This window comes from Saccharomycodes ludwigii, chromosome V, assembly GCF_020623625.1.
Source record: "Saccharomycodes ludwigii strain NBRC 1722 chromosome V, whole genome shotgun sequence".
In the NCBI taxonomy this organism is placed as follows: Eukaryota; Fungi; Ascomycota; class Saccharomycetes; order Saccharomycodales; family Saccharomycodaceae; genus Saccharomycodes; species Saccharomycodes ludwigii.
This window is the reverse complement of record NC_060204.1, coordinates 139,095-166,724: the sequence shown is the minus strand read 5'-3', so window position 1 is coordinate 166,724 and position 27,630 is coordinate 139,095. Positions and strand designations below refer to the sequence as shown.

At 30.3% G+C, this 27,630-nt stretch overlaps 12 protein-coding genes across 12 annotated transcripts; 6 read left to right on the top strand and 6 right to left on the bottom strand.

Moving 5' to 3' along the window:
• Positions 1-279: 279 nt before the first annotated feature.
• Positions 280-1,305, top strand: VTA1 (Vta1p; the record flags this gene model as incomplete). The annotated part of the gene is made up of 1 exon (XM_046079303.1): positions 280-1,305. One exon carries the CDS (start codon positions 280-282, stop codon positions 1,303-1,305), a length of 1,026 nt encoding a protein of 341 aa, XP_045933520.1.
• Positions 1,306-1,865: 560 nt separating this feature from the next.
• SCDLUD_003866 (methionine adenosyltransferase) lies at positions 1,866-3,020 on the bottom strand (the record flags this gene model as incomplete). Its single annotated transcript, XM_046079304.1, has 1 exon — positions 1,866-3,020. The coding sequence occupies one exon, from the start codon at positions 3,018-3,020 to the stop codon at positions 1,866-1,868; it is 1,155 nt and encodes a 384-aa protein (XP_045933519.1).
• Positions 3,021-3,991: 971 nt separating this feature from the next.
• Positions 3,992-4,504, bottom strand: LPP1 (phosphatidate phosphatase LPP1; the record flags this gene model as incomplete). Its single annotated transcript, XM_046079305.1, has 1 exon — positions 3,992-4,504. The coding sequence occupies one exon, from the start codon at positions 4,502-4,504 to the stop codon at positions 3,992-3,994; it is 513 nt and encodes a 170-aa protein (XP_045933518.1).
• Positions 4,505-5,159: 655 nt separating this feature from the next.
• Positions 5,160-6,008, bottom strand: SCDLUD_003864 (uncharacterized protein; the record flags this gene model as incomplete). Its single annotated transcript, XM_046076761.1, has 1 exon — positions 5,160-6,008. The coding sequence occupies one exon, from the start codon at positions 6,006-6,008 to the stop codon at positions 5,160-5,162; it is 849 nt and encodes a 282-aa protein (XP_045933517.1).
• Positions 6,009-7,095: 1,087 nt separating this feature from the next.
• On the top strand, positions 7,096-7,722 carry SCDLUD_003863 (YbhB/YbcL family Raf kinase inhibitor-like protein; the record flags this gene model as incomplete). The annotated part of the gene is made up of 1 exon (XM_046079306.1): positions 7,096-7,722. One exon carries the CDS (start codon positions 7,096-7,098, stop codon positions 7,720-7,722), a length of 627 nt encoding a protein of 208 aa, XP_045933516.1.
• A 1,351-nt stretch (positions 7,723-9,073) lies between these two features.
• On the top strand, positions 9,074-12,985 carry GIN4 (protein kinase GIN4; the record flags this gene model as incomplete). Its single annotated transcript, XM_046079307.1, has 1 exon — positions 9,074-12,985. One exon carries the CDS (start codon positions 9,074-9,076, stop codon positions 12,983-12,985), a length of 3,912 nt encoding a protein of 1,303 aa, XP_045933515.1.
• Positions 12,986-15,497: 2,512 nt separating this feature from the next.
• Positions 15,498-18,173, top strand: SCDLUD_003861 (PSP1 family protein; the record flags this gene model as incomplete). Its single annotated transcript, XM_046079308.1, has 1 exon — positions 15,498-18,173. One exon carries the CDS (start codon positions 15,498-15,500, stop codon positions 18,171-18,173), a length of 2,676 nt encoding a protein of 891 aa, XP_045933514.1.
• Positions 18,174-19,010: 837 nt separating this feature from the next.
• On the bottom strand, positions 19,011-19,322 carry SMT3 (SUMO family protein SMT3; the record flags this gene model as incomplete). The annotated part of the gene is made up of 1 exon (XM_046079309.1): positions 19,011-19,322. The coding sequence occupies one exon, from the start codon at positions 19,320-19,322 to the stop codon at positions 19,011-19,013; it is 312 nt and encodes a 103-aa protein (XP_045933513.1).
• A 415-nt stretch (positions 19,323-19,737) lies between these two features.
• On the bottom strand, positions 19,738-21,219 carry SCDLUD_003859 (uncharacterized protein; the record flags this gene model as incomplete). Its single annotated transcript, XM_046076952.1, has 1 exon — positions 19,738-21,219. One exon carries the CDS (start codon positions 21,217-21,219, stop codon positions 19,738-19,740), a length of 1,482 nt encoding a protein of 493 aa, XP_045933512.1.
• Positions 21,220-22,249: 1,030 nt separating this feature from the next.
• Positions 22,250-24,058, top strand: SCDLUD_003858 (glutamine permease GNP1; the record flags this gene model as incomplete). Its single annotated transcript, XM_046079310.1, has 1 exon — positions 22,250-24,058. The coding sequence occupies one exon, from the start codon at positions 22,250-22,252 to the stop codon at positions 24,056-24,058; it is 1,809 nt and encodes a 602-aa protein (XP_045933511.1).
• An 886-nt stretch (positions 24,059-24,944) lies between these two features.
• On the top strand, positions 24,945-26,762 carry FUS1 (Fus1p; the record flags this gene model as incomplete). Its single annotated transcript, XM_046079311.1, has 1 exon — positions 24,945-26,762. The coding sequence occupies one exon, from the start codon at positions 24,945-24,947 to the stop codon at positions 26,760-26,762; it is 1,818 nt and encodes a 605-aa protein (XP_045933510.1).
• A 167-nt stretch (positions 26,763-26,929) lies between these two features.
• SCDLUD_003856 (nitroreductase family protein) lies at positions 26,930-27,523 on the bottom strand (the record flags this gene model as incomplete). The annotated part of the gene is made up of 1 exon (XM_046079312.1): positions 26,930-27,523. One exon carries the CDS (start codon positions 27,521-27,523, stop codon positions 26,930-26,932), a length of 594 nt encoding a protein of 197 aa, XP_045933509.1.
• Positions 27,524-27,630: the final 107 nt, after the last annotated feature.

The following is a 27,630-nucleotide window of genomic DNA, read 5'->3' as shown; positions in this document are numbered from 1 at the left end:
TAAAAAAGACCTTCGGACTAAAATATAGGTTTTAAATACCGATTGCATCCGGAAACTTGAATCCGGATTTAATTACTACTATTCATTATTATTTTTTTTCTCTTTTTTAAAAATAAAAGTAAAACGGAAAGGCGAAAAAAAAAAAGTGATTAAAAACTCTTTTCATTATGTCCTTTTACTTTTGTTACCTACACATATATACATACATTACATAGCAACATCTTACTAAACCAAAAATAAAATTAAAAAGGTCTAAATAACCATCGCATATATTTTGACATGTCAGTGTTAAAGAGAATATTTAGAGAAATTAATGAGTTTGACCAAAGTGGTTTGAGTTTGATAAGTTATTATTTAAAACTATACGTGGTAAGTTTAATAATTAAACAAGATTCGGATAGATCTGTTGCTGTCAACCTATTAGATCAAGTAGAAAGTTTTAAACTTAGTATTACAGAAGAAAATGTGGCTGAATATAGTGTAATTCATGATATAGAAGGTAAGGGGAAAATTTATGTTTTAAATTTCACCGCCAAGTTATATAATTCATTATTGAAGACACAACAGGAGGAATTAACACAATCGAGTGGCGTTATCACTGATAAAGATACTGAAGACAAAAATAATAAGAAAATTGACAAAATTGAAGAATTGATCAAAGGGTTATGGTGTTGTATTGATTTATATTCTATGTTGCAAGATACTTGGCCAGATTTAAAGGAGAATTGCGGAAAGAATATTAAATTTTGCAAAATATGTATTAAAAAACTATTACATGAAAAAAAGTCTATGGAGGAAGTTATATTGGATAAAGAACTATCTAAAGAAGATAAAGAAACTCAAGAAACTGGTAGTGAAGATCCAATGAAGAAAAGTCTTTCCGAAATAAATGGTATAGTTGACCCAGCTGTATCAGCAGGAGGTGATGGGCGTAAATTGCCCGATTTTGTAGATGATACTGATACTGATGATGATGATGCTATAGAAACTTCTACGAAAGGGCAAACTGATGATGAGGTAGCACTACCCTCTAAAATACCTTCTCCAATACCAACCAAGATATCTAGCACCATTTCCGCCGATGCTCCTCAAATTGAAAAAAAACAAGAAATACATCACTATCAAGCACCATTAACTGAAGTTGAAATCCGGGAAATGATGAACTTTAGTAGTTTAATAACAAAAGCACAGAAACATTCTAAATTTGCAATTAGTGCTATGAATTACGATGACGTGGACACTGCTATAACAGAATTGGAACAAGCTTTAAAAATACTAGAAATTTTAAAGAATGATAAAAGGTAAAATGAATCGGAAAAAAAAAATATATACATATATACATATTTGGTTGCAAATTAAAGCTTATTCTAAGATGTTCCTATGACATAAAACTCTAATAAAAATAAAATGCACACACTTTCCTTTTCTTTTCTTTTCTTTTTTTTTCTCTTTTTGATAAAAACTGTTGAAGATATCTTGTTAGTTGTCTATATATAGAGTTGAAATATATATGATAATTATACATGAAAATATGTGATGGTCAAAGTCAAATAAATAATATAAATTCCTATTTCGATTGTAAAAGCCTTTTTGTTATTTATTCACTTTTTGATTTCAAACCAAAACTTAGTAAATAATATTAATATAATAGCGTGTATTCTTTCCCCCTTTTTTACTTAATAGGTTTTCCTTTACATTAATATCGACTAAATTAATATACAGATTTTCAGAGAAAAAAAAAAATAAAAAGAAGAAAAATTCACAACATGAAATACATAAAAAAGCAGAGCTCCAATGGAAAAAAAAAAATTTTTTTTTTCATACATTAAGGTTTACTCTTCTCTCTTTGTTCTCCTTTTTACTTTCTAAAAGTTCAATTTCTTTGGTTTTTCCCATGGGTATTCTTGATTGGTAAAATGCCCATAAGAAGCAGTTGGCAAATAAATTGGTCTAGCTAAGTCCAATTCCTTAACTAAAACACCTGGTCTCAAATCAAAGTTTTTCTTGATGATTGCCAAAATTTCTTCATCAGATTTTTTACCAGTACCATAGGTGTTGACGTGAATAGATAATGGCTCAGCAATACCAATGGCATAGGAAAATTGAACTTCAACACGGGAACACAAACCAGCGTGAATCAAAGATTTAGCAACCCATCTTGCAGCATAAGCAGCGGAACGGTCAACTTTAGAATAATCCTTACCACTGAAAGCACCACCACCAACAGCAGAAGCACCACCATAAGCATCGACAATAATCTTTCTACCGGTTAAACCAGCATCACCTTGTGGACCACCAATAACAAATCTACCGGATGGTTGAATGTAGTATTTGGTATTTTCATCCAACAACTCCTTTGGAATGACCTTTGGAATGATTTCGGATTTCAATTGGCTTCTCAAATCTTCTGTAGAAATTTCGTCAGCGTGTTGAGCGGATATAACAATGGTATCGATTCTTAATGGAATCCATCTACCGTTTTCTTCTTTATATTCAACAGTGACTTGGGTCTTGGTATCTGGTCTCAACCATGGCAAAGAGCCATCTCTTCTAGCGTCAGCCATAGCCATATTTAATTTGTGGGCCAATAAAATAGTCAATGGCAATAATTCTGGAGTCTCGTCAGTAGCATAACCAAACATGATACCTTGGTCACCAGCACCTAGTTGTTCAATGGCCTCCTCGTAATGCAAACCTTGAGCAATATCTGGAGATTGCTGTTCAATAGCAACCAAGACATTACAAGTTTTGTAGTCAAACCCCTTTTCCGAAGAATCGTAACCAATATTCTTGATTGTATCCCTAACAATTTTTTGGTAATCTAACTTGGCGTTGGTGGTAATTTCACCGAAAACCATTATCATACCAGTTTTAGCGGCAGTTTCACAAGCAACTTTAGATAAAGGATCTTCTCTTAAACAAGCATCTAAAATTGCATCAGAAACTTGATCACAAATCTTATCTGGGTGACCTTCACCAACAGATTCAGAAGTAAATAAAAATGTCTTGCCGTTAGCCATTGCTGTTGTATATATGTGTATATATATATATATATATTTTTTTTTCTTTTTTTTTTTTGTTATTATTCTTCCCTTTGTTTTATTAGTTATATAATTTTAATTCAAAACACTGAAAACATGAAGTTAAGATATAAGAAAAATGTATAAATGATTGAATAGAGGATAAAAAAAAATAAATATATAAATATATATGATTATAAATTTCCTGTGACTTTCTACCAAAATGTAAAACGTTCTCTTTTCTCTTTATATATTAATTGAAAATGATAGCAAATAACCTTTAAAACAAAAAAAGAAAAAAAAGAAATTAAAAAAAAAAAGAAAAAAGAAAAAAAAACGTACTTGAATAGCAAATAATTTTTTTCTCACATGCAAGCACAATAATTGTTTAATTTTATACGGGTTTATAATTATATTTACGTTTCGTTATATATTTTTTCGGTGATATCTGGCATCGCAGAAAAGACGCACATGCCAAATAAATACAAAACTGTGTTAAAAATTATAAATTTGCAATGGCAAAATACACTCACGCAGGTAGAACGGCTTGTAGAAGACAAATATTAGACAGAATTACCAAGTGAGGTACAGATGTATACCACAATTTTTGTTCCAGCAAGTAAAAATACAAGCGAGTTTTTTCCCTTTTTTTTTTTTTTTTTTTTTATAAACGGAAAATTTTAAAGTGTGTTGTCTGACCGAGAAAGTGGCTCTCGTTTTACTAAACGATTAAACTGCTATATTTTCCTTTATTACTATATCAACCATCTCATATATACTTAAAAAAAAAAATATATATATATATACCTTCTACGAGACAGAAATCACCGTAAAATAATTGGGTTATAAGAACATAACTATGTCGCAGTACTATTAAACATTAATATATATATATATATATATATACAAGGAAAAAAAGAAACAATCGTATATATACTACACAGAATATACAATTACTAATACTTTACAGTTTAGATTGGTAACGTTGAACTATTTCTTTTTATGTTAAGCAAATGGATATTTGGTAATATCTTGATATATCCATATCTACCAATTGTCCAACCTATTATACCACCACTTACAACATCATACCAATGATGTCTATGATCTACTATTCTACTGTACATAACCAATAAAGTGATAACAATACACCACAAATGACTTAACCTGATTGCCTTATTATTGTTTGTAATAGTAGTGGTACTTAAATATTCGTATATAAACGACATGGAACACGATATAAATGTTGAATGACCGCTTGGTGTACTTCTTAATCCATCTCGAAATTTAAAAGTATTTATATCATTGCCACAATATTTCTTTATATGGAATGGTACCAACATGTTATAACTAATAACTGGACCACATCTATCCATAAAATCAGGTCTAGGGTTGGAAATAGTCCATTTTAAATAATTTGTAATACATCCATTAAAAAGAATGATTATTAAATATCCTAAAATTAAATGGATCAAATTGATCATTGATTTGGTACTAAAAAAGTTATTGTCCCGGTTAGTATTATAATGATGAATGAGTACAATTATTGGTGGTACAATTAAAACTATTAGTAGACATTGTATTCCACTTATTATTTCATCGGATCTATGTGATTTTAATATAGTAGTATTAGGTAGTATCACATAATCATCTGGAATTGTGGGAAATGGAAATAAACCGAAAAGAGTTCCCAATGTTTCAGAATAAATAAAATAACAAAGCAAGATTATAAATGTGATAAAGTATATTGCTATATTATGACCATTATAGCAGAGGTTGTTGAATAAAAAGGTGCATCCAAATAGTCTCTTTAATCTATTGCCGTTTATTATCATGGAACTGGTTAAAGCCTTCAACATATTATGTTGTTTGTGTCTGTCTTATATTGTAACACTTGTTAACAAGTCTTGGCGTATAGTAATATTTGCTTATAAGATATAGATATTGGAATTATAACAGATTCCAACAGAGTGATACGATTTAGGTTTTTTTTTTTTTTTTTTTTTTTTTTTTTTTTTTTTTCACTTTTTGATTATTTTTTTAAGAAAAAAAATCGGTATATAAATCTCATAGTTATTTATCCGAGAACCACGGTTTTGTTTATTTTTATTTTAATTTTTATATACATTAAATAAGTCATTAACCAGTTGTAGTTAAATATTTTTTTGGTAATTTGTTGTTGTCCAATTTATCCATTAACCTATACAATGACAAGACCCTGTTGGATAACATTTCATCTAACTCATCAATAGATTCATTCTTATCATAACCATTGCGAACTGCATTTTCTACTAATTTGACTACGTTTTGGTATCTATAAAACTTCTTAGATGTAGCACCACCCCTCCATTTAGCTCCAAACTCCTTCTCCAACTCAATAGGGCATTTTACTGACGATATAACTCTTGTTGTTTGAAACTCATATATTTTACGAATGCTTTTTAAATCTTTAGGATAGTTGAATTCCAATGTATCTTGTAGAGCATTATTATTAGCATCAGAAGTAGTATGAGAATCAGCATCGTAATCAATTTTGAATGGCGGTTCTTTGACTGATTTTAAAGTTTCATCGTTGGAAAGCAATCCGTTAGTCTTCATTAATAAGCTATTTATTGATATAGTATTGGAGTCAGGCTGGTGAGGTGTAATCGATGTTCGTGGGGCTATATCCGGTTTAACATCTTGGGATTGAACAAGTTTCTTAGCTTGTTTTTTCTTGGTTACTTTATTATTAGCCGCATGAAGGGTTTGTACACTTTTTACTTCATTATCTGTATCTAATTTATAAACTGTGTTAACTAAATCATTTAGTCTTTCAATATTATCCTGTAATAATTTTATTTCTTTTTTACAATTGTTTAATTCCGTATAAATTAATGGCAATAATGAGGTGACTCTTCTATCCTTTAATTTATTAACAGAGCTGCTTTCACTGCTATTTGGAGAGGGAGGTGTAACAGTATTAATATTGTTATTGATATTAGTCATGTACTTTTAATTCTTTTTTTTTTTTCTCTATTTTTTTTTTTTTTTTTTTAACCGAGGGAAAAAAGTCGTCCAAAAATTAGTCGTGTCGTTTGTTCCTGTACTAAAATTCCTTAAACTTGATTATTTATAGTCCTTATAATCACAGATATGATATTTCGGGCTAAACAGTAAATGATAGACGTTCAGAACTTTTGAATATATCTTAAATAATATCAAAATATTAAGATTTTTTGAAAAAAAAAAAAAAAAAAAAAAAAAAAAAAAAAAAAAGGAAATTAAAATTAATAATCAAAATGTGGGTATCAACCGTGAAGATTAAACGTTATATAGGAATATAATGTTAAACCATAAAAAGTAATCTGTTTAGTATTATTGCTATAAAATAAAAATATTTTCGACAAAAAAAAAAAAAAAAAATTAATATACATATTATTTATATATAATGGAGAGGGGGAAAAGGGAAAGGGAAAGAAAAAAAAAATAAAAAAAAAAAAAAAACAACAAGAAAAAAGAAAAACACAGTAAAAAAGAGCATAATAATATTTTCATTTCGTCTTTTAATATCGACTTTCCACATATAGCCAATCTGATTACCTCCGTCCGACGGACTCGCCTTTTGCAAATTATTCGCCCTTTTTCTCCGTAAATTTAGCGCCAGTTTTATTATATTCATCTTTTTTATATTTTTATTTGTTTTGTAGTTTGCTTTATATTTCAATATATATATATATATATATATTATATATACGTAATATAAAGCATAGTCCCACTCTTTCTTACCCTCCCACAAACGCAATAAATAAATGAAAAAAAAAAAAAAGGGAGAACAACAAAAGTTTAAAGAAGGGGGAGAAAATAACAAAAAAAATATTGATAATAATAGACAAGTTACATACGATCATTAGCTCATAATAACATATATAAAGAATCAATAAAATTGAAAAAGTATATTAAGAAAAAAAAAAAGGAATATTTTATATATATATAAATAGATATTATTTCTCTATTCTATTTACAAGAATAAAAAATAAAAAAAGGTCAAAAAAGATCAAAAAAAATTTTTTTTAATAATAAACATTGTACTAGAATGAATCAAGCTTTAAATGTTAGTAAATCTGTTTTAGAGGCTCTTTCTAAACACTCAATTATCCCTGATGTGTTTCCCAATACAAATAGTTCTTTACTACCAAAAACTTTGTTAAGTGTAGAATATCCTGGTGGATTGACCGTTGCTATGGGTAATATTTTACCAATTGACAAGACTCAAAGTGCTCCAAAATTTCAGCTTTTATCCCTTTCCAACAATGATTCTACCGTTATTGACACTAGCTCTAAATACACTTTGGTTTTAACTGATCCAGATGCCCCTTCCAGAACAGAAAAAAAATGGAGTGAGTACTGTCATTGGATTGTCACAGATTTAATTGCTGAGCACGGCGGTGCTGGTGGTAATGATTTAGTTACCATCAACAGTAATGACAAAAATGCTAAGACTATTATTGATTATTTAGGACCTGCTCCACCAAGGGGGACTGGGTCTCACAGATATATTTTCTGTTTGTTCAAAGGAGTTCCTACTAAATACAACCCAAGTAGTGATAACAAAAGAGCTAATTGGGGTTATGGAACTCCAGCTACAGGGGTTGAAAAGTGGTCTAAGGATAATGGATTGGAATTGGTTGGTGTCAATTTTTTCTTTGCAGAAAATAAATAGGTTTATTTTTCTTTTCTCTATAGTTTTATTTTGTTTTTAGTATTACATATCATATACATATAAAGATATATATATATATATATAAAAGGCCGGTTTTTGAAGCATACAAAGGATTAGAGGGAAATATCCGTTGTGTTTTGTCCGATGTCCATTTTATGAATATATAAATAACAAACGCCGTTTATAAAGAAAAGATTCGAGAGGCAAAACTAAAACGCGAAAAATGCAAAGGCTGTCATGGATTGTGTAGAGTTAGTTCACGTGTAATTGGCATCGATGACAAAGGGAACTTTACACCCACACCTTTCTTTTTCCCTCTAAAAAGGTAATTTTAATAACAAATTCTCCAAATATGGAAACATAAAGTAGAATGTGTTAGATGTGCATATTTTAAAATGTTACGCGTTTTTAAGCAGCAATATATATATATATATATTTATATTTATTTATTTTTTTTTTTTTTTTTTTTGCCGAAAAGTTTATATCGTAATGTCTATTATTGCTAGTAAGTTTAGATTTTAATTGAGATCTTTATTTGGAAGTATAATCCAGTTATGACCCATTAATAGTATAAATTCTCATAGAATTTGTTGTTGTTGTGTTTCTAATTTAATAAATGATTTTCCAAATGGTAGTTTAACATAAAAAAAAAGAAAAAAGAGAATTTATCTTATTCTGCCAAGTTTTCTTGATATCATTTGTAAGATAATACTTGTTTCAAGATCTGGGCACAATTATTTTTTCTTCTCATTTAACATACGCTTTGTAAAAAATAAGTTAGTACACATATCTCATTCATTTATTATTTGTTTTAACAAGCTTTTTTTTTTTTGTAGTGGATTAAAAATTTTAAAACAAACAAATTTAAAAAAAAAAGAAAAAAGAAAAAAGAAAAAAGAAATCTTAAAATACAAAAATAGCCCTTAGAAAAATCGTAATAACAAGATTCCTAAAAGCGTACTACCCTTTATTCTCCCTCTCTTCTAACAAAAAATAATAACAAAAATGTATAATAAAAATAAACAAAATGTAAAAAAAAAAAGAAAAAGAAAAATTAAAAAAAAGAAATTTCAGCCAGAAGTTGCAAAAGATCTTGTTTTTCTTTCAAATCCAAATTTTAATAAGCTGTTTACATCTTCTGGTGCAATTAAACTTTTTTTTTTTTTTTTTTTTTTTTCTTTTTTCTTCTTTCTACATCTTTTTGATTTCAAGAAAAATTTTTGTTATTTTCTTTTGTTTATTCTTTTTTCCTTCTTCTTTTTTCCTTCTTCTTTTCTTGTAGACTCGAATCGACAGCTAGTGGAAAGACAAAAAAAAAAAAAAAAAAGACAAAAAAAAGCACGCACATATAATGACCGAAACAAATTACAATGTTCCTTCTACAACTGCAGATAATACAAATAACAAGATAGGACCATGGTTGTTGGGAAAGACTTTAGGATTTGGCAGCAGTGGTAGAGTTAGAATGGCTTCTCACGAAAGAACTGGACAACAAGCAGCAGTTAAAATAGTTAGTAAATCTTTATTCAATACCGCTCAAAATAGTACTTCTACAGTGGTTAGTGATCAGGATAATGGCTTACCGTATGGTATAGAAAGAGAAATTATCATTATGAAGTTATTAAATTATCCAAATGTTCTTAGGTTGTATGATGTTTGGGAAACTGAAAATGATCTATACATGGTGTTAGAATATGTGCAAAGAGGTGAACTCTTCAATTTGTTAGTGGAAAGAGGTCCATTGCCAGAACATGAAGCAATTAGATTTTTTCGGCAAATTATAATTGGTATATCCTACTGCCATGCTTTAGGTATTGTTCACAGAGATTTGAAACCCGAAAATTTGTTATTGGACCATAAATATAATATAAAAATTGCCGATTTTGGTATGGCTGCTTTAGAAACGCAAGATAAATTATTAGAGACCAGTTGTGGATCACCACATTATGCTGCACCAGAAATTGTTAGTGGTATTCCCTATCATGGATTTGCCAGCGATGTTTGGTCATGTGGTGTAATTTTATATGCATTGCTAACCGGTAGACTGCCATTTGACGAAGAAGATGGCAATATCCGCAAATTATTATTAAAGGTTCAAAGCGGTAAGTTCTATATGCCAAAAGATATATCGGAGGAAGCACAGGATTTGATTGGTAAAATACTAACTGTTGACCCACAAGCTAGAATAAAAACAAGAGAAATCTTAAAGCATCCGTTATTGCTAAAATATCCCAACATCAAGGACTCTAAAAGTATTAGAAACTTGCCAAGAGAGGATACGTACTTAAACCCATTAGAAAATGGTATTGACCAATCTATTTTGAGTAATTTGGTGGTTTTATGGCATGGTAGAGATAGAAGCGAGATTTCACATAAATTGAGGGAACCTGGTGCTAATTTAGAGAAAACTTTTTATGCCTTGTTATTTAGATTTAAACAAGACACATTGAAACAGAATTTTAATAGTCATAATAATACCAATGGTAATGTTAAAACATCGAATACACCCTCTCCACAAAAAATCAAAAGACGTTCTGTCTACAACTCTAATAGGAACAGTAGTAGCGGTGCTAGTACTAGTGCTAGTACTACGCCTTCGCCTTCTAAAAAATTATCACAAAGCATAAGCCATAAAAGATTATCGACTGTAAGTGTGTCCTCATCGCATAGAAGACCAGTATCCTTCCACAAATTGACATCTAACAATACTACTGCCAATTCTACTTCAATTACTTCGTCTTCTGCAAATAGTGACAGTGGGAACACAACCAGTACTTCTTCGACACCTTTAAAGAGGAGAAGTTTCTTAACTAGCACCAATGTTAAAAGGTCATCTATAATTAGCGGGCTAACCCCAACATCTTCTGGCACCAATATTAAGATTGAAGAAGATCAAACACCTTTGCCGCTTCTGCCGTCAGTTCCTGACAATAGTGATCACCTCAGTTACACTACACCGAACAGATCAAGAACCAGCAGCAAGGCACGTGCTAGTAATCGTATAAGTATATCTAGCAGTGGCAATGGTAACAGTACCAATACCACCAGTCGTCGTGCTAGCAGACAATCATTAATTTTGAAGAAAATCAAACATGGGAGTATAACAACTAAATTAATTGCAACCTATGCTAAATTGGGAGATATAGAAAACCAAGATTGGGGTTATATTGAAAATGAAACAAGAAGAACATCTCAAACATTTGCTACTTTAATTGATGAGGTTTTCGAATATGAAAAATTTGAGCAAATTAGAAAGGAAAAAGAGGAATTGGAAAGAAGAGTGCGTGAAACTAAGCTAAGAGAAGAAGTGGAAAGGCAAAGGAGAGAAAGAGAATTGCAATTAGAAAATGATAGAGCTAAATCTTACCAGCAAATCAGATTGGAAGAAAAAAGAAAGTTAAAGCTGATGCAAAGGAGAAAAGAGCAATTAGAAAGGGAAATCGCTAGGTTGAAAAAGGATTTTGGGTTTAGTGATTCGACTTTGTCTAGTTACACTAATGATGATGGATCTGAGGGGGAAGATTATTATTATCTTTATGATGATAATAGTGTATTGGTTAAAAATGAAGAAGATTTAAATGACATTAAGGAGGAAGAATACGAAGATGAGAATGACAGTACCTTTGACAATGATGATCAAGATACTACAGATAAAATTAAAAGGATAACACAACAGATGGAACAACAAGATTTGTTGGAAGAACAAAATATCAGATCAATTAGCGAGCCTATTAATAATAGGCATAAGAGAGATTCTATGCAGTTGCTGTTAAATGATAATAAAAATTTATTGAGAAAAACTACGCAGAAAAGAGCCTTTTCATTAAACACAAGACCAACTTCCAGATTAGATCCTGGTGTGTCAATATTTCATGATAAGGATAAGAAAAGAAGGAGAAGGAAAAGTGTTGCCGTTGCTAAAAGGGCTGCGGTTGTTAAAGAGGAACATGATGTTAAAGTTGAAGGAGAGGAGAATAATTACAACAGTAATGGTTATGGTGACGAAAGTATTACTTCTAATGGTACCATTATTGTAGATGGTCAGCTAGATAATTCAAATATAGTTGAAAGAAGGGTTTATGACAGCATTAAACGATCCAAATTTTTAGGTTCTCAGTTTAGTTTATCTATATTTGCTGATTCGAGTGATAGTAATCTATCGTTGCAGCAACAAAAGGATAATAGTAGTAGCAGTAGTAATAATAATATTGTTCTTATAGATGATAATAATAACAACACTAGTGGTGTTGCTGCTACCAATAACAATCACGGTTATATTATTAACTCAACACCTAATAAAAACAGCCACACAAAGCAACATACACGTAGAAAGTCGATATTAAAAAATGTCTCTAAATATGATAATAGTAATGATAATAGTAATGATGTTACCTCTGATAATGTCCGTATTTATACTAGTTCCAATGCAAGTAGTTCAATAAACGAGTTGTTGTTTTTTGATAGCAGCAGCAAACTACCTTTTAATACGCAACAACAGGGGCCACAAGAAAATTACTCTATGGATTTCAAGACTGTTACTACTGCTGGGAATAGTGATCAAGAGTATCATTTAGAAAATGGATTTAGGAAAATCAGTGATATCAAAGTGCCTGAGTTTACTAGGGAAAGCAAGAAACCGAATGAAAATAGCAATGCTGATAATATTAAAAGGTTGTCTGTTTTATCGTTGTATTCCACAAAAACCTCCTTTCGAGATCTGGCTGTTCAATTGAAAAAAATACCTTCAACTAAAACACAAGATGGAATTTCAGTTAAAACTGAAGAAGACTCATTTAATTCCGGTTCTAAAGATGAAATGGAAAGTTTTGTTGAAGATAATAACAACTCAATTGAGGTGATAAGTGTTCACTCAAGTATTGGGACTTATGATAGAAATCAGGACGATGAAGAGCCAAAAGCGAAGAGGGAAGAACCAGAAATTAAAAGGGAAGAAGAGGAAGACCCCGAAATTAAAAAGGAGGAAGAGGACAAACCAGAAATTAAAAAGGAGGAAGAAGACAGGCCAGCAGTTAAAAAAGAGGAAGAGGACGAACCAGAAATTAAAAAGGAGGAAGAGGACAAACCAGAAATTAAAAAAGAGGACGAACCAGAAATCAAGAAGGAGGAAGAAGTTTTAGAACTCAAAAAGGAACAAGAAGATCCAGAAATTAAAAAGAAGAAGAAGAAGAAGAAGAAGAAGAAAGTGTTTACGATGATGATAAATTTTTATTTGAAGAGAATGCTGATACAAATGACTTTTTGAAATCTAAACATTTATATGAAATTAAATCACAAAATGATATAGATAGTTCTGTTAATAATAATGACAAAAGTAACTTTGGAGAAAGTTTGGTTAATAATGATAGTATTAGTGAAAGCAGAAGTGAGGTGGAATCAAAGAGCAATGATGACATTCATTTACCATCTTTACCACCATTGCACAATACGTATATTACTGCTAATAGCAATGTTGTTACTGACAGTACCAAAACTGATGGTAGTTATAATAATAGTGGTAAAGTTACTGGCTTGGGTATTGTCATGTCGGAAGAACCGAAGATGCCTTTGGGGAAGGATATTTTAACAAATGTCAAAGAGATCAAGAAGCCATTGTTACCTCCACCGATGAGAGATGATGAAAGCGAAAAAAAAGAGGAGGAAAAGGAAAAAGAGGAGGAAAAGGAAAAAGGAAAGAAGAAGGAAGAAGAAGAAGAAGAGCGTCGACCACAACAACAGCAAAAAGAACAAAAAACAAATATTCTAGAAACAGAAAAGATTATGAACAAGCCTATAAAACCTATAAAACCTGTAGTTGCTAAATCGGATGTTCCTAAAAAGAAAAGTGGATTTTTCAGTTTATTAAATGCTCAAGAAAACAATAATGGCAACAATATTAAGAACAGGAATAGTAGCATACACAGTGATATCAATATCAATAATAACACCGTTTTGTTATACACTAAAATTGAAGCTGGTAAGATGTGTTCTGCTCTATATAAATTATTGAGTACTTGGAGAAGTTATGGATTGAAAAATGTTAAACACGATGTCAATAATAGAATGATAACTGGTAAAATTAGTGGGGAAAATATGTTATCTTTGAGATCTACATTGTTTGAGATAGATGTTATTGATAACAAAGGAAACAAGAAAAGGGGATCTTTAAGTTATTTGAAACTGGTGAAGAAGTCAGGGTCTAAGAAATCTTTTAAAAAGCTAGTTATAGAAATTGAAAAGATTTTGGCCAAAGAAGGTGTTTTAATTATATAGAAGTGCTATGGTATCAGTGAATTTCTTTTTAATTTATCTTAGTTAATTATTAATTAATTTTTTTTTTTTTTGTTTATTTTAAACTTTGCGAAATGATTTGGGAATTTGAGCGATTTAATAAATTCTTTTTTTTTTTTGAAAAAAATAGCGGAGTGTTGAGAGTAGTGTGTATATTTGTATTATATTTTTTAGTAGGTGCGCGTGCTCTGCCCCTATTTTTTTTTTTTTTTTTTTTCGTTGTTCCAAAAATATTAACCCAAAAAAGGAAAAAGAAGACGATGAACGATCTCCGAAGAAAGATTGGAAGATCCACCGATAAAGAACGTAGACAGGAAAGATACGAAAAATAAAAAATAAAAAATAAAAAATAAAAAATAAAAAAAAAGGAGTTATTTTGGGTGTGGGTTTATGGAAAAACAACAATTGCCAAACAGAAAAAGAAAAGAGAAAAAGAGATGAGATTATAATATAAAACAAGTGGCACACGTCGTCTTGTCAACCGATCCACAGAAACTGCCCACAGAAACTGCCCACAACCATCCGCCAGATCTTGGCTTTGCCCGCCTTCACTCCGTCAACCGGCTTATTCCACCCATTCAACTTCTTTCCATTACAATCTTTCCTCCTTTTTAATTCAATTCCCAACTTTTCAGAATATATATAAACCCCCTCCTTCTCTTATTCTTTCATGTCATGTCAATCTGTTAAACTTTCCATTATTAAAATTAAAAAAAGGAGAAGAAAAGAAAAAAAAAAAAGAAAAAGAAAAAAAAAAAAAAATTTTTGATTTTACTCTTTCTTTTTATTTTCTTTGTTTTATGTTCACTTTGTCTTTTAATCACATTTTTTCAAGATTATTATCACATTTTCCCTTTATTACTTGATAAACCATCACGTTTTTAGATAGACAATATATATATAAAGGACTGAACCACAATCATCATTGTAGTTAAATAAAGTTAGTCTATATTACCCAACTTTAATTTCAGTATCCTTAAATTACACCAATTCACTTGTTCTATCAACTTCCACATTACTTCGGTTTAGTTTTGTTCAGGTTTTTTTTTTTAAAAAAAAGGAAAAAGGATTAAAAGACTATTAAACGAGTTAAGGACAGGATTTTTCATTTACTTTCATAGTATTCCTTCTTTTCCTCTTCACTTTTTTTTTTTCTTTTTTTTTTTAAAAAAAATTTTTTTTTTTTTTTTTTCTTTTGATATTTATAGAATAACCATTTTAATATTGAAAAAAATATATTGAAGAAAAGCGTCCAGTTTTCTTTTTCAATATTAGCAAAAAAATTTTACCTTCAATTTTCGCATATATTATTGGCATATACATATATATATAAACTTTTTTTGTTATTACAACCATTTTTTTTTTTTTTCTCTTTTTTGTGAAGTAGAAAAATACAGTTACTAATAACTCGTTCATTTATTTATTAAATTTGGTAAAACATTAGATCAAAAGATAAAAGGGAGAAAGAAAAAAAAATATTTTTCATCATGACCACGGGTTTTACCAATAATAACCCACATGCAAATAATAACATAGGGGATGTGTCTAGTAGTACGAAAAACAATTTTTATGAAAATTCATTTTACTCAGCAAGTACTAACACTAGTTTTGTGGATTCTTCCAAAAATAATCGTTTAGTACAACAACCGTATGGTTGTCAAAGTTTCCCATTTTCCCCGTTTGAAAATTCACAACAGGTTTCAGATTCTTCCAGTAGAACCAATTCTATTCCAAATAATATCAATTGGAGTTCCGGACAAAGTGTTTTGGGAAGTGTTTTAAACAATAATGATAATATTGCACCTTCCAATGGTTCTATGATGTTTAGAAATACTTCATCACCTATCTTAGACACATATCTCCAAAACAACATATCACCATCGGGGCCTACTTCTCTATCTTCTGCTTCACTGATGAATACCAGCGTCAGTCAAGGTGATACGAACTTAATGAGTTCTCCGACAATTGCTTCATATTATTCCTCATTAAACAATAGCGGTAACTCCACTATTGTTACCTCACCTTCATTAAACTCTCCAGTTCAACAACAACAACAACAACAGCAACAACAATCCGGATATTTTTCGCCTATCCCTGTAACTGCCTCTTCTTCCTCTTCTTCTTTGTCAAACAACCAAAAAGCTATTAGCAATCCATTTTATTCCTTTAATGCTCAACAGCAGATTAATCCACATGATGTTCCACAATTTGATAGAGCTTCATCGTATATTTCCGACTCTTTGCTCATGCATAAAAGCCAATCTTCAGATTTTTCCTTATCTTCCGCAAATTACTTTCCGGTATCCAATGATAATGGTGCAACTAGTCATTTTTCTGCTGCTTCAAGTGATATGAATTTCAATAATAACGGAGATATGCATAATAATAATACAGGTTCTAATGGTCAATTTGTTAACGGGAACATTCATCATAGGAATAAATACTTGAATCCAATTTCTAATAATAATGGCTATGGTGGGGTAATGTCAAGAGGTTCCATCAGTTCTAACGGTAGCACCAATTCTAATGATTTTGCTACTTTCCCTGTTAACGACATGAGAAGTAATCACATTTCCAGTACTAACTTGGCTACCACTTTTAATAACAATAGTGGCTGTAATGGCAGACCACCAACTGCAATTGGCTCTAATAATGCACCCGTAAATAATTTTATGTATCAATCTACCGGTAATAACAACCATAACCCTGTTGATAATGCCAGTACCAATTATTCGGCAATGAATGGTCTATTGGGAGTTGTGAATAGTGCTGCTACTTCCTCTTCTGCTGCTGCTGCTGTTAATGGAGGCACACAAGTTTTGGAAAACGGATTATTATTATCGAATGGGAAGATTTCTTCTTCTTCTGAATTGCAAGATTTGTATAAGAATTGCGGTAGTAACTATTTTGCAAGTGATTTGGCGTTTAAATTTGTTGATCAAGTTAAAAATATGATATATTTTAATGTTTCTCCACACGCAGAAAGAATCCAAGTTTTCGTTAATTTTTTGAAAAGTTGTAATTTAAATTACAATCCCCAAAGTGATGCCTTTTTATCAACCACCCAGAAGGAGACAGCTTCTTCCCATGCTAAGTCCAAATCAACTAATCCAGGTATACAAGGTAAAAATGGTGGAAACAATTCTTCTGGAAGGAATGCTGCTTCATCATGCCTCCATTATAGGCCATTAGTACTAGTTGTTTTGAAAAATGGTAAGTTGGAATTATTAAGTGTTCCTAAAACTACTAATTTGCAATTGCATAGGTCTGATTTGGTCATTATAGACGGGGATCGTGGTAAGGATCTAGCTCTGGTTGTTGAACCCGAGGTTGATTTAGATTTGGCCTTGTTTATAAATTTTTTGAAGAAAAAAATCCATTTTGATTCATTAATTACTAAGAAAGATCAGCATTTTCCAAACTCAAAGTTTGTTGACACTTTGGTTAAAAGTAGTAATAAGGGACAAACAGATGTAAGTAAAAAAACGTCTGAGGCTGTGGACACTTTGCCTCATTCCACTGCTGGAGAGGAAATTGAAGAGTTAAATCCAAGACTGTACGATGTTATTGAATTAACTCAGTTGATTATCCCGTCAAAACAAGTTTTACGTTTTGCTACGCCCATTGAAGTTTCTACTAATTTACATAATAAATTTCAAGACGAATTAAAAGCTTTGCATATTGCTCAATTGAAATTGAAATCGTTAAATTCAGGACACCATCACCACCATCATCATCAAAATCATCATGCCAACGAAGGTACTAATATTCAACTAAACAACAAGGACGAGAGTAAGGAAGAGAAAAATTTGAACATTAAGATTTTAAATGCAGAGTTTCAGTTTGATAGAAAAAAATTAACGTTTTATTATATTTGTGAAGAACGTAATGACTTTAGAGAATTAATCAAAGAGTTGTTTAAATTCTATAAGACTAGGATTTGGTTATGTGCATTGCCTAATAATTTAGAAATTGATTCTAAATACTATGATAACCAACATTTTGAATTGGCTATGTACAATGAGATGATGACTCATAATGATTTACAACGTGGAACAAGTATGAATGATTTTGTTGTCGTTGCACCATCTTTAGATAAGATTAAATTGGATGATTTCCAAATTGGAGTCTATAAAGAGTTGGTTGAAAAACTATTTATGTGATTTATTCATTTTTTGTTGTTGTTTTTTCCGTTGGTGATATTCATTTATAGTTGATAATTGCAATGTTTATTATACAACATTTTTATTATTAAATTGTCGATACATTACTTATACATTTATTTGTGCTGTTAAAAAAAAAAAAAGATAAAAATAAAAAAACAGAATGGAATAAATATTGATATACATAATGTGTGTTTGTTCATTGTGAAAATTTGAACAAACATACACATTTTTTTTTATAAATTTTTTTTTTTTTTTTATTATTTTTATTTTTGATCATTTTTTATGATGATTATTGCAACTATTTTTTATGAACCCCCTATCCACTTTATACATATCCATATACATTTATTATATTATACATCTGATGTCTTTTTCTTTTTCTTTTTTTTTTAATTTATTTTATTTATTTGTATAAATTGCTTATAAAAAGGTGTATTTTATTCAAGTTGATAATCGCACATAAAGGACAACATGTATATATATTCCGTAGTCCGAATTTATGGACAAGGATCGGAGTACTGTACGCTTGACAACCGTCAACTTTCCTTTAATAAAAAGAGTTTGGCTGATTATAAAAACATGGATTAACATTACAATAATGGAAGTATAAGGTAAAGTTACTAATATAGTCCAAGAAAAAAATATTCTTTTATTTAATAGAATTATATCTTACCACCTTAATAATAATAATAATATAAATTTTAGACTATAGATGAATAGAAAATGTAATAAACTATAATATAGAAAACACCAAATATTCTTTTTTTCTTTTTTTTTTTGTTTCCTTTTCCCTAAAAAAAAAAGAGAGAAAAATGTTTATATACTTTATATTTATCAACAACAACCACCCAACTGTTCTCTATAAACTTCAATCATATCATTATCTTCCATGTCCAAATCCTCAGGGGTATGATCAGCCATAATTCTAACACCATCATATAGAAATTTCAAACTAGAAACATCCTTGCCCTGTCTCTTGGCAAAAGCTTCCATTAATCTTTTCAACTGTGTAGTTCTTTTAATTTTGAAAAAAATCTCAGAAGACCCATCTGAAACCTTTAAATTAATATGAGTTTCGCTAGGTTTAACATCTGGTTTAACATCTGGCTTTGGTTCACTTGCTGAGTTCTCTGATTGTTCAGACATTTCGCTTATCTTTGTTCTTATTTATTTAATTAATCTCCTTCTTTGTCTGGTTATTAACTATAACTTCAGTAGCTCATTCTTTTAAATCATAAACAAATATACTTTATTGGAGTTGCTATGGAAAATTAACAAAAGTGAAGTTAATTTGAAAAAAAAAAAAAAAAAAAAAATAAGAATTTTTGTCCATAAAAATACCACATTAAAAATAAATAAATAATTCCATCTTTTTTTTATATACTAACCCGGCTTTGTATCTTTTTTGCTACTATTCATTATCAAATTTCAAGAAATATCTTTAGAAAAAAAAATGAATTATAATATGTAAATCATAATATGTAAATTATAAAAATTCTTTAAAATTAAACAGAAATTAAAGATAAAGTTGTTATAAAATAATAGGCATAGTTTACTGCACTTATTTCTCATTTGCTTCTGGTCTTGTGTTTAATAAATTATTCAAAAATAAATACGATTCAATTGTATACGTACCATAATAACAAATATAAAAATGGTCCATAGTTAATAATAAGTTCACTTTATCATCAGGATATGTTGTATCGTCATGTTCACCATTGAACTCATAATTTAACAGTGCATCATATAATTCTTCACCACACCCTTGGTTAACTACCTCCATCATATCACACCTAAATTTTTTGTTTTTAATCCAATAAACGGATACCAGCCACATTCTAATCAAGGGATAGGAAAGGATTAATGAATAGCCAAATATTCCAAGTTGCGGATAATGCTTCATTCCCATATTATAAATAGAATAACGTTGGTCATTGTTTTCAAAAATAAAACCGAAACTGGCAAGAATAGACTCATAATGATTGCTAACTAGAAGAGAAATCACAAAAAAAACTAGCAATCCAATTATAATTAAAATAATTGGGACCATAAAAGTATAGAAAATGTAGCCACCTCTTCTCCCTTTCTTCGTTAACTCCAATAACACAAGTGCATAAATTTGCTCTCTTTTCTTTGTCTCGTTTGTGTCGCAACACTTTTTAAACATGTTGCCCGCCAAATAAAGTTTTTTGTCTTGCAATGGCCTCCCACGCAATTCGACCATTTGTTCCTCAACTGCAGAAGGTTCAGTTATATAAATATCGCAAATATTATTTTTAAATCCATAATTGCTATTATTAAAAAGTTCTTTTAGATCTTGGTATAACTTGGGATCTTCATCTTTTAATTCTCTAACATTTTTCTTAGGAAAAAAAGATATAATAGATCGCGTAATATATAGCACCAGTCCGATTATTAATACCCCAAAAATTGCATACAAGCCAATAAAGACAACAGTTGTTACTTTAGTTTCGTAATTAATAATTTGACAAACAACGTTGGATAAAATAAATATATTCACTATAATAAAGAAAAGGGAATAGAAAACTTTACTGTATCTAGATGTGGTTGTAACAGTACTGGCATCATGCCAGTAATTATAATGAGCTAAAAGCTTCTTAGGTAGCCAAGTTGAGATTAAATACAACATTCTACACCACATAAACAATAAAAAGATAAACACAATGTTAGTCCAAACATTTATAAAATAATCTTTATTTTCGTATTTTCCCTCTGGTGGCACGATCAATATATTAAAATGAGCGCGTAATTTAGATGCCATACTCCATAACCATGGTAGAAAATTGGGAGTAATAAAGGTCATAGTAATCAATGATATCAAGCATATCTTTTCCCAAATCTGGGAAAGTAGCTGAAACTTGGTTTTCTCAACATCTCCTTGATTTAACTGGTATTTGTATAAGCCTGGGATTGTCCTGAAAGGAGTGGTACTTTTTAATACATTATACTGTCTATTTTTAACATATATATCACAGGAATTAGTTATTAGTAACAAAAAGTATGCGAGAGATTTGTAGAACATAAGAGAAGAAAGTATGTTAGTGATTATCTCTTTTTTGTTAAAGGGATTGTTATTGTAGCATGTATGAGTCAAAAAAAAAAAAAAAAAAAAAGCCTGGCTGCAAATATTACTATTATTTTTTGTTTACCCGACCTGATACCCGAAGAGGATTTAATGTAATAGAAACGGATATTAAACCCCGATTCAATTAACGATAAAATAAACTTGGTGCCTTTTACACACAAAATAATCCATTTCCGTATCGTCTCGGTTAAATTCTTTTTTCTTTTTTCTTTTCTTTTCTTTTCTTTTCTTTTCTTCTTCTCCCCCCCCCGCTGACAAGAAAGGGCTAAAAAGTATCATTGCTCCAAAAAAGGAAAAAAAAAATATTAATAATAATAACGAAATGTCATATTTGCTCTTTTCTTTTATACAACGCCGTGTATCCAAGGCATTTTTATATTTTCAACTGCAGTGACAAAATGATCTAAATATTATGATTTATCCGTGAAAACTGACTCAATTAATATTATATGTTCTCTCTTTCCTTCATTAATCGCTTTTTTCTTATCAGCTCTCCCAATTAATTAATATAAACCAATCAAACTTATTGCTACTTTCACTTGTAATTGCTAAGTCTATCTTTTCTTTTGCATTATTCAGAAATATAATATGTATCATTATTATTATTATTATTATTGAAAAAAATAAAAATAAAAATAATAAAATTAAGCCCCTCCCCTCCCAATTTCAACTTTTCATATTTTGCTATTATTAATAATATTTTATTATATCTTGGTCATATATATATATATATATATATATAATATAGCCCCCATAAAAAATTAAAAATTAAAAATTAAAAAGTAAAAATAATCTTATTTATATAAGAATCCAAATAAAGTTATAGTATTTCCTTGGGGCTATCTTTTTATCCCTTTTTGAGATACATATATATATTTACGTGTGTGTTTATAATCTTTGATAGAAACATAAACATTTGAAAATAAAATAATAACATTGACAATAGACAAAAAATTATATACAAACAATGTCACAAAACGATATTGAAAAACTGTCTGAGTATAAATCAGATACGGTTTATACATTTCCAGATGAATCCATAGAGAGGAACACAGATTTTAAGTCTTCGACAAAAGTTGAAATAGAATCTAGTGAAATAAACGCTAATGAAAATATTGTACCATCATCTTCGAAATCATATTTTCAAAGATTTATTGACTCCTTCAAGCCAGCCCCAGAAAGTAGCGATGGCATAGAAGGCGCTGAAAAAAACTTAAAACAATCAATTAAGCAACGTCACGTTATTTTTTCATGTATTTCCTCCGGGGTAGGTACTGGTCTACTTGTAGGTACTGCTAAATGTCTACATAGCTCTGGGCCTGCTGGTGTTGTTATTGGTTTTGCTATTATAAGTTCTGCTATATATTGTATTATTCAAAGTGGGTGTGAAATGGCCGTTACTTATTCTAAAGTAATGGGTGGTTTTAACACATACCCTGCCTTTTTAATTGATCCTGCTTTTGCCTTTGCTGTTGCTTTTGTCTATTTACTTCAATGGTCCATTGCTGTTGTTCCATTGGAATTGGTTACTGCTTCGATTACCGTCAAATTTTGGAATGATAAAATTAACTCAGACGCGTTTGTGGTTATCTTTTACGTTTTTGTTATTTCCATCAATATGATCGGTACTAAAGGTTTCGCAGAAGCCGATTTCATTTTTAATGTGTGTAAAGTGTTATTCATGATCGGTTTCTACATAATGGGTATAGTTATCACCTGTGGTGGAGCAGGAAACGATGGTTATATTGGTGCTAAATACTGGCATAACCCGGGAGCATTTGCTGGTAACTATAAAATTGATCATTTCAAGGGCGTTGTTAACACTTTTGTTTACGCAGCTTTTGCATTTGGTACCAGCGAACTTTTCTGCTTTACTGCTGCCGAACAAAGTAACCCAAGAAAGGCTATATCTAGTGGTTCAAAACAGTTTATTTACCGTATTCTAATAATTTTCCTTGGTTCTTTAGTTATAGTTGGTTTTCTAGTTCCATATGATTCTGATGAACTAATGGGAGCCAGCGGCTCAGCTACTCACGCATCTCCATTTGTGCTAGCTGCTTCTTTGCACGGTGTTAAAATTGTTACACATTTTATTAATTTGGTTATTCTATTTAGTGTTATAAGTGTATCTAATTCCTCCTTTTATTTGGGTAGTAGGCTAATCATGACATTTTCCAAAATAGGCTGGGCTCCAAGGTGTTTGGGCTATATTGACAGAGAAGGTAGACCGTTGATTGCAATTGGTATCTGTGCGTTATTTGGTTTAATTGCCTTTGTTTCAGCATCTCCAAATGAGGAAATCGCCTTTTCGTGGTTATTGGCCATTTCTAGTTTATCACAAGTTTTTACTTGGAGTGCCATGTGCTTGAGTCACATAAGATTTAGAAGGGCTATGTCAGTCCAAGGGAGATCATTAAAAGAATTGGGATTTACAAGTAGGACTGGTGTATGGGGATCTTACTATAGTTTGTTCATTTTGTTATTAGTTTTACTTGGTCAATTCTGGGTTGCTTTGGCACCAATAGGTAATGGCGGCAAATTAGATGCCAACAATTTCTTCCAGAATTATCTAGCTATGCCAATCTTAATTGCCTTTTATTTAGGATACAAAATTTGGAAAAAAGATTGGAGGTTGTTTATTAGGGCTAAAGACATTGATTTAAATTATAGTAGAAATGTCTTTGATCAAGAACTTATAGAGCAAGAACTTTTTGAAGAAAAAGAAAGACTTAAGAATTCTTCATGTTGGGTTCGTATTAGCGCATTTTGGTGTTGAGTATCTTTATTTTATTTTAAATAATTCCTAAAAAAAAATGAAATAGGGACAATAAAAAGGTTGTTTTTTCTTTCTTTCTTTCTTTCTTTCTTTCTTTCTTTCTTTCTCTCTTTAATTGTTATGTAATAATGTTTGTATTCTTTTTTCTTTTTCTTTCAATAATCGAATTAAAAAGGCTTTCTTTTATCGAATGATTATCATTTAAAATGTCAATGATTTTAAACGCACAGAGAAAAAAAAAGAAAATATATATAAAAGGGCAGTCCGAGATGTGCAATTTATAACTTTCGGAAAGTTTAGTTTTTTTTTTTTTTTTTTTTTTTTTTTGTTTTCCTTTTTGATCAAAAAAAGATATATGTATATTCCCAACTTTTGAAACTATTTTGTTGCAAATCATAAACCAAGCAAATATAAAATTAATTTGAAACAAACTTTATACTTTTCAAATTTTAGGCATATGTATACATATTCTTTTTTTTTTTTTTATTAAAGAGAAATATGAGGTAGAAAAGTGTATATGATTAACAACTTACATCACAAAAAGAATGAGGTATATAAATAGATGAGAATGCCCAAATAAATTACACATTATATATATATATATATATATATATATATCGGAAACAGATAAGAATAGATGGTTATTTATTTTAAACTAATATTTTTCACATTTCGAATCTAAAGAAAACTTTTATATTTTTGGTTTCTATAGCACGTATTTATTACAAATATAGCCAATATTTTTTATTTTTTTCTTCTCCATTTTACCTCTTTCCACTATTTATTTTACTTCAAATATTTTTTCATCAAGCACTATTTTAAAAAGAGTAAATACTATTTTCAACAATTGATTATAATATATATTAAAGAAAGAAAGAAAAAAAAAATGAATTCAGTGAATACTGGAATACCAAAAAACTATCAATCAAATCATCTTCGAAATACAGTTTTAGATATTAAACAGCATACTCTTTACACTGATCAACACATGGATTTATATTCTAAAAGAAACCAACCTGATTTATATCATTATACCACTGAGCCTAGTACCGTTACTACTTTAATTGTACAACAAAAACGTGCAACAACTTCAACTATTTCCGGAACTATTTACGAGACTATTAGTATAACATTATCTAGTACGCAGTCAACCAGTTCTAGTCTTACAAGTAATACTACTGTCACAAATAATACTGGGCTGATTTCAAATACTGATGGCACTTTGTTGAACAATTTGGCCGATCAAAATGGTGATGATAAATGGAATGCGAAAATCATTGGATTATCTATTGGTTTACCCTTGGGTTTGTTTTTATTAGGTGTTTTGGGCGCGTTGTTTTTCTATACTCGTAACAAAAGGGGAAATAAGAATAGTTTTAATAGTGGCAGCGATAAGTGGCATTATACTACTTCTGGAAAATATTTGGAGAAATATAGTGGCGGTAATAACAGCAGCAATATCCTTAATCGAGAACTAGAAGATGGTGAAATTAACTATAAGTTCATTAATAAATTACCGATTCACAATATCGCCCCACACGTTTTAACACCAAAGGATATTGCATATAACCCAGATACGCGGTTACTGTCAAGGTACTTTTCCAATAATAATTATAGCAACAGTATTAATAGTGATAAGGAAATTGAGGCATATTTATACAAAAAACCGCCCAATCTGGAAAAAATAAGCAGTGATATGCATCCGAACCACCTGTATAGTGGTTATTTTAATAATTCCTCGACAAATTGTCTATCATCATCACCCCCGCCAAAAGCTCGGAGTAATAAGTTTAAAAACAGTATATGGAACTATGAATCGCCCTTGTCGAAATGGTTTTTAACCAAGTCTACTTATTTACAAGACCACGGTAACGCTACTAGCAATAATTTGCAACGACAAACGCTCAAGATATCCACCCCCTTGAAAACCGCAGCAAGTGCTACTATTGGATTAAAGCAGTTAAACATTTTAACTAGAAGGTTAGACAGGGAAAAGACTGGACAAAAAGATTTAATAGTAGACGAAAAATCGCCCATATTGTCTAGTAACCATAGGGATGAGCGGAATTATTCAGACGTTAGTAAGGATAAAAGTTTAAATTGTAATTTATATGAAACTTGGAATCCGTATAAAACAGATATGAAATCGGGTACAGGACCTACTTTGCGTTATTCTACTTCCCTATCCAGTAACGATATAAAGCCTCAACATATAATAGAAAATACAGTATCTTCACAACTGGAACCCATTAATGATATTATTAAAAAAGATGGTATAGCTGATGATAATAAGAGCAATATTTTTAGGTTGTCTATACCAATAAATAAAAAAAGGAAAAAAAAATTAAAGGATGTTAATAAGCATTTGATTGAGATTGAGAATACAAAGCCATTACCGATATTACCCTCTAGAATAAATAAGGCAGATAAGCTTAACAGGGCCACTTTTAGGAAAAGTACTGCTTTGGAATTGCAGCAGACCTATGTTGTTACTAGAAATTATGAACCTAAATTGTCTGACGAACTAAGGATTTCCGTGGGCGAATGTTTAAAAGTTTTGGCAACACATACAGATGGTTGGTGTTTGGTTGAAAAGATAGGCCGTCACGGCTATAACAGCACACAGGATGTTGATATAGATGGGGATAATTATTTGAATGAGTATAGAGGAATTGTACCTATACTATGTTTAAAAAAACTTTGAAAAAAAAAAAAAAAAAAGAAAGAAAGAAAAATAAAAAATTTGGGAGAGTAATAAACTATAATAATAAATAATATCTTATACAGTTATATAATGTTTTTTTTTTTTTTTTTCTATTTTTCTTTTTTTCTTTTTGTCCTTTTTTTTTTTTAAAAAAAAAAATCTTTAAATTATAACACAGAAATAACCTTGACTTCATTTTCTATGTAAGTTTTTTCACCAGGTTGTTCTTTTGGAACACCAAAAATTAATTGAGCTTGAACAGTCCAATTACTTGGGATTTTTGAACCCAAAGCAGCTTTAATATACCCATTGTAATGTTGCAAATGGCATCCAAGACCGGCAGCCTCTAAAGTAGTCCAAGAGGAAATTTGAGCAGCACCGCTGGCGTGAGAAGCAAAAGTTGGGAAAAATGCAGCCCAAGCTGGAAATTTAGCTTGTAAGTTTTCGGTGGTTTGATCATCGGTTAAAAAGATAACAGAACCAAAGGCTTCATTCTTAACTGAAGCTGGTCTTTTTTTACCAGATTCCGCCTCGATTGAATCAGTAACTTGTTCCCATATTTTCCTATGGGCTTCCCCAGTCAAGATCAAAGCACGATTTGGTTGAGAGTTGAATGCAGTTGGTGTATCTTTGATGATAGCTTGAATAATTTTTTGCACATCTTTCAAATTGATGCCTGTTGGTAATACAGGTTTCAAGTTATAAATAGTACGGCGAGCAGCAATAGAGCTTAAGATGGTTGAGACAGTTGGAGGGACCATTATTATCTATATAAATATATGTATGTATATATATATATTTTTTTTTTTTTGTATGTAGCTCTGTGATTTATATTTTAAAACTTGATATCTTCGCGAGATGTTGGGAT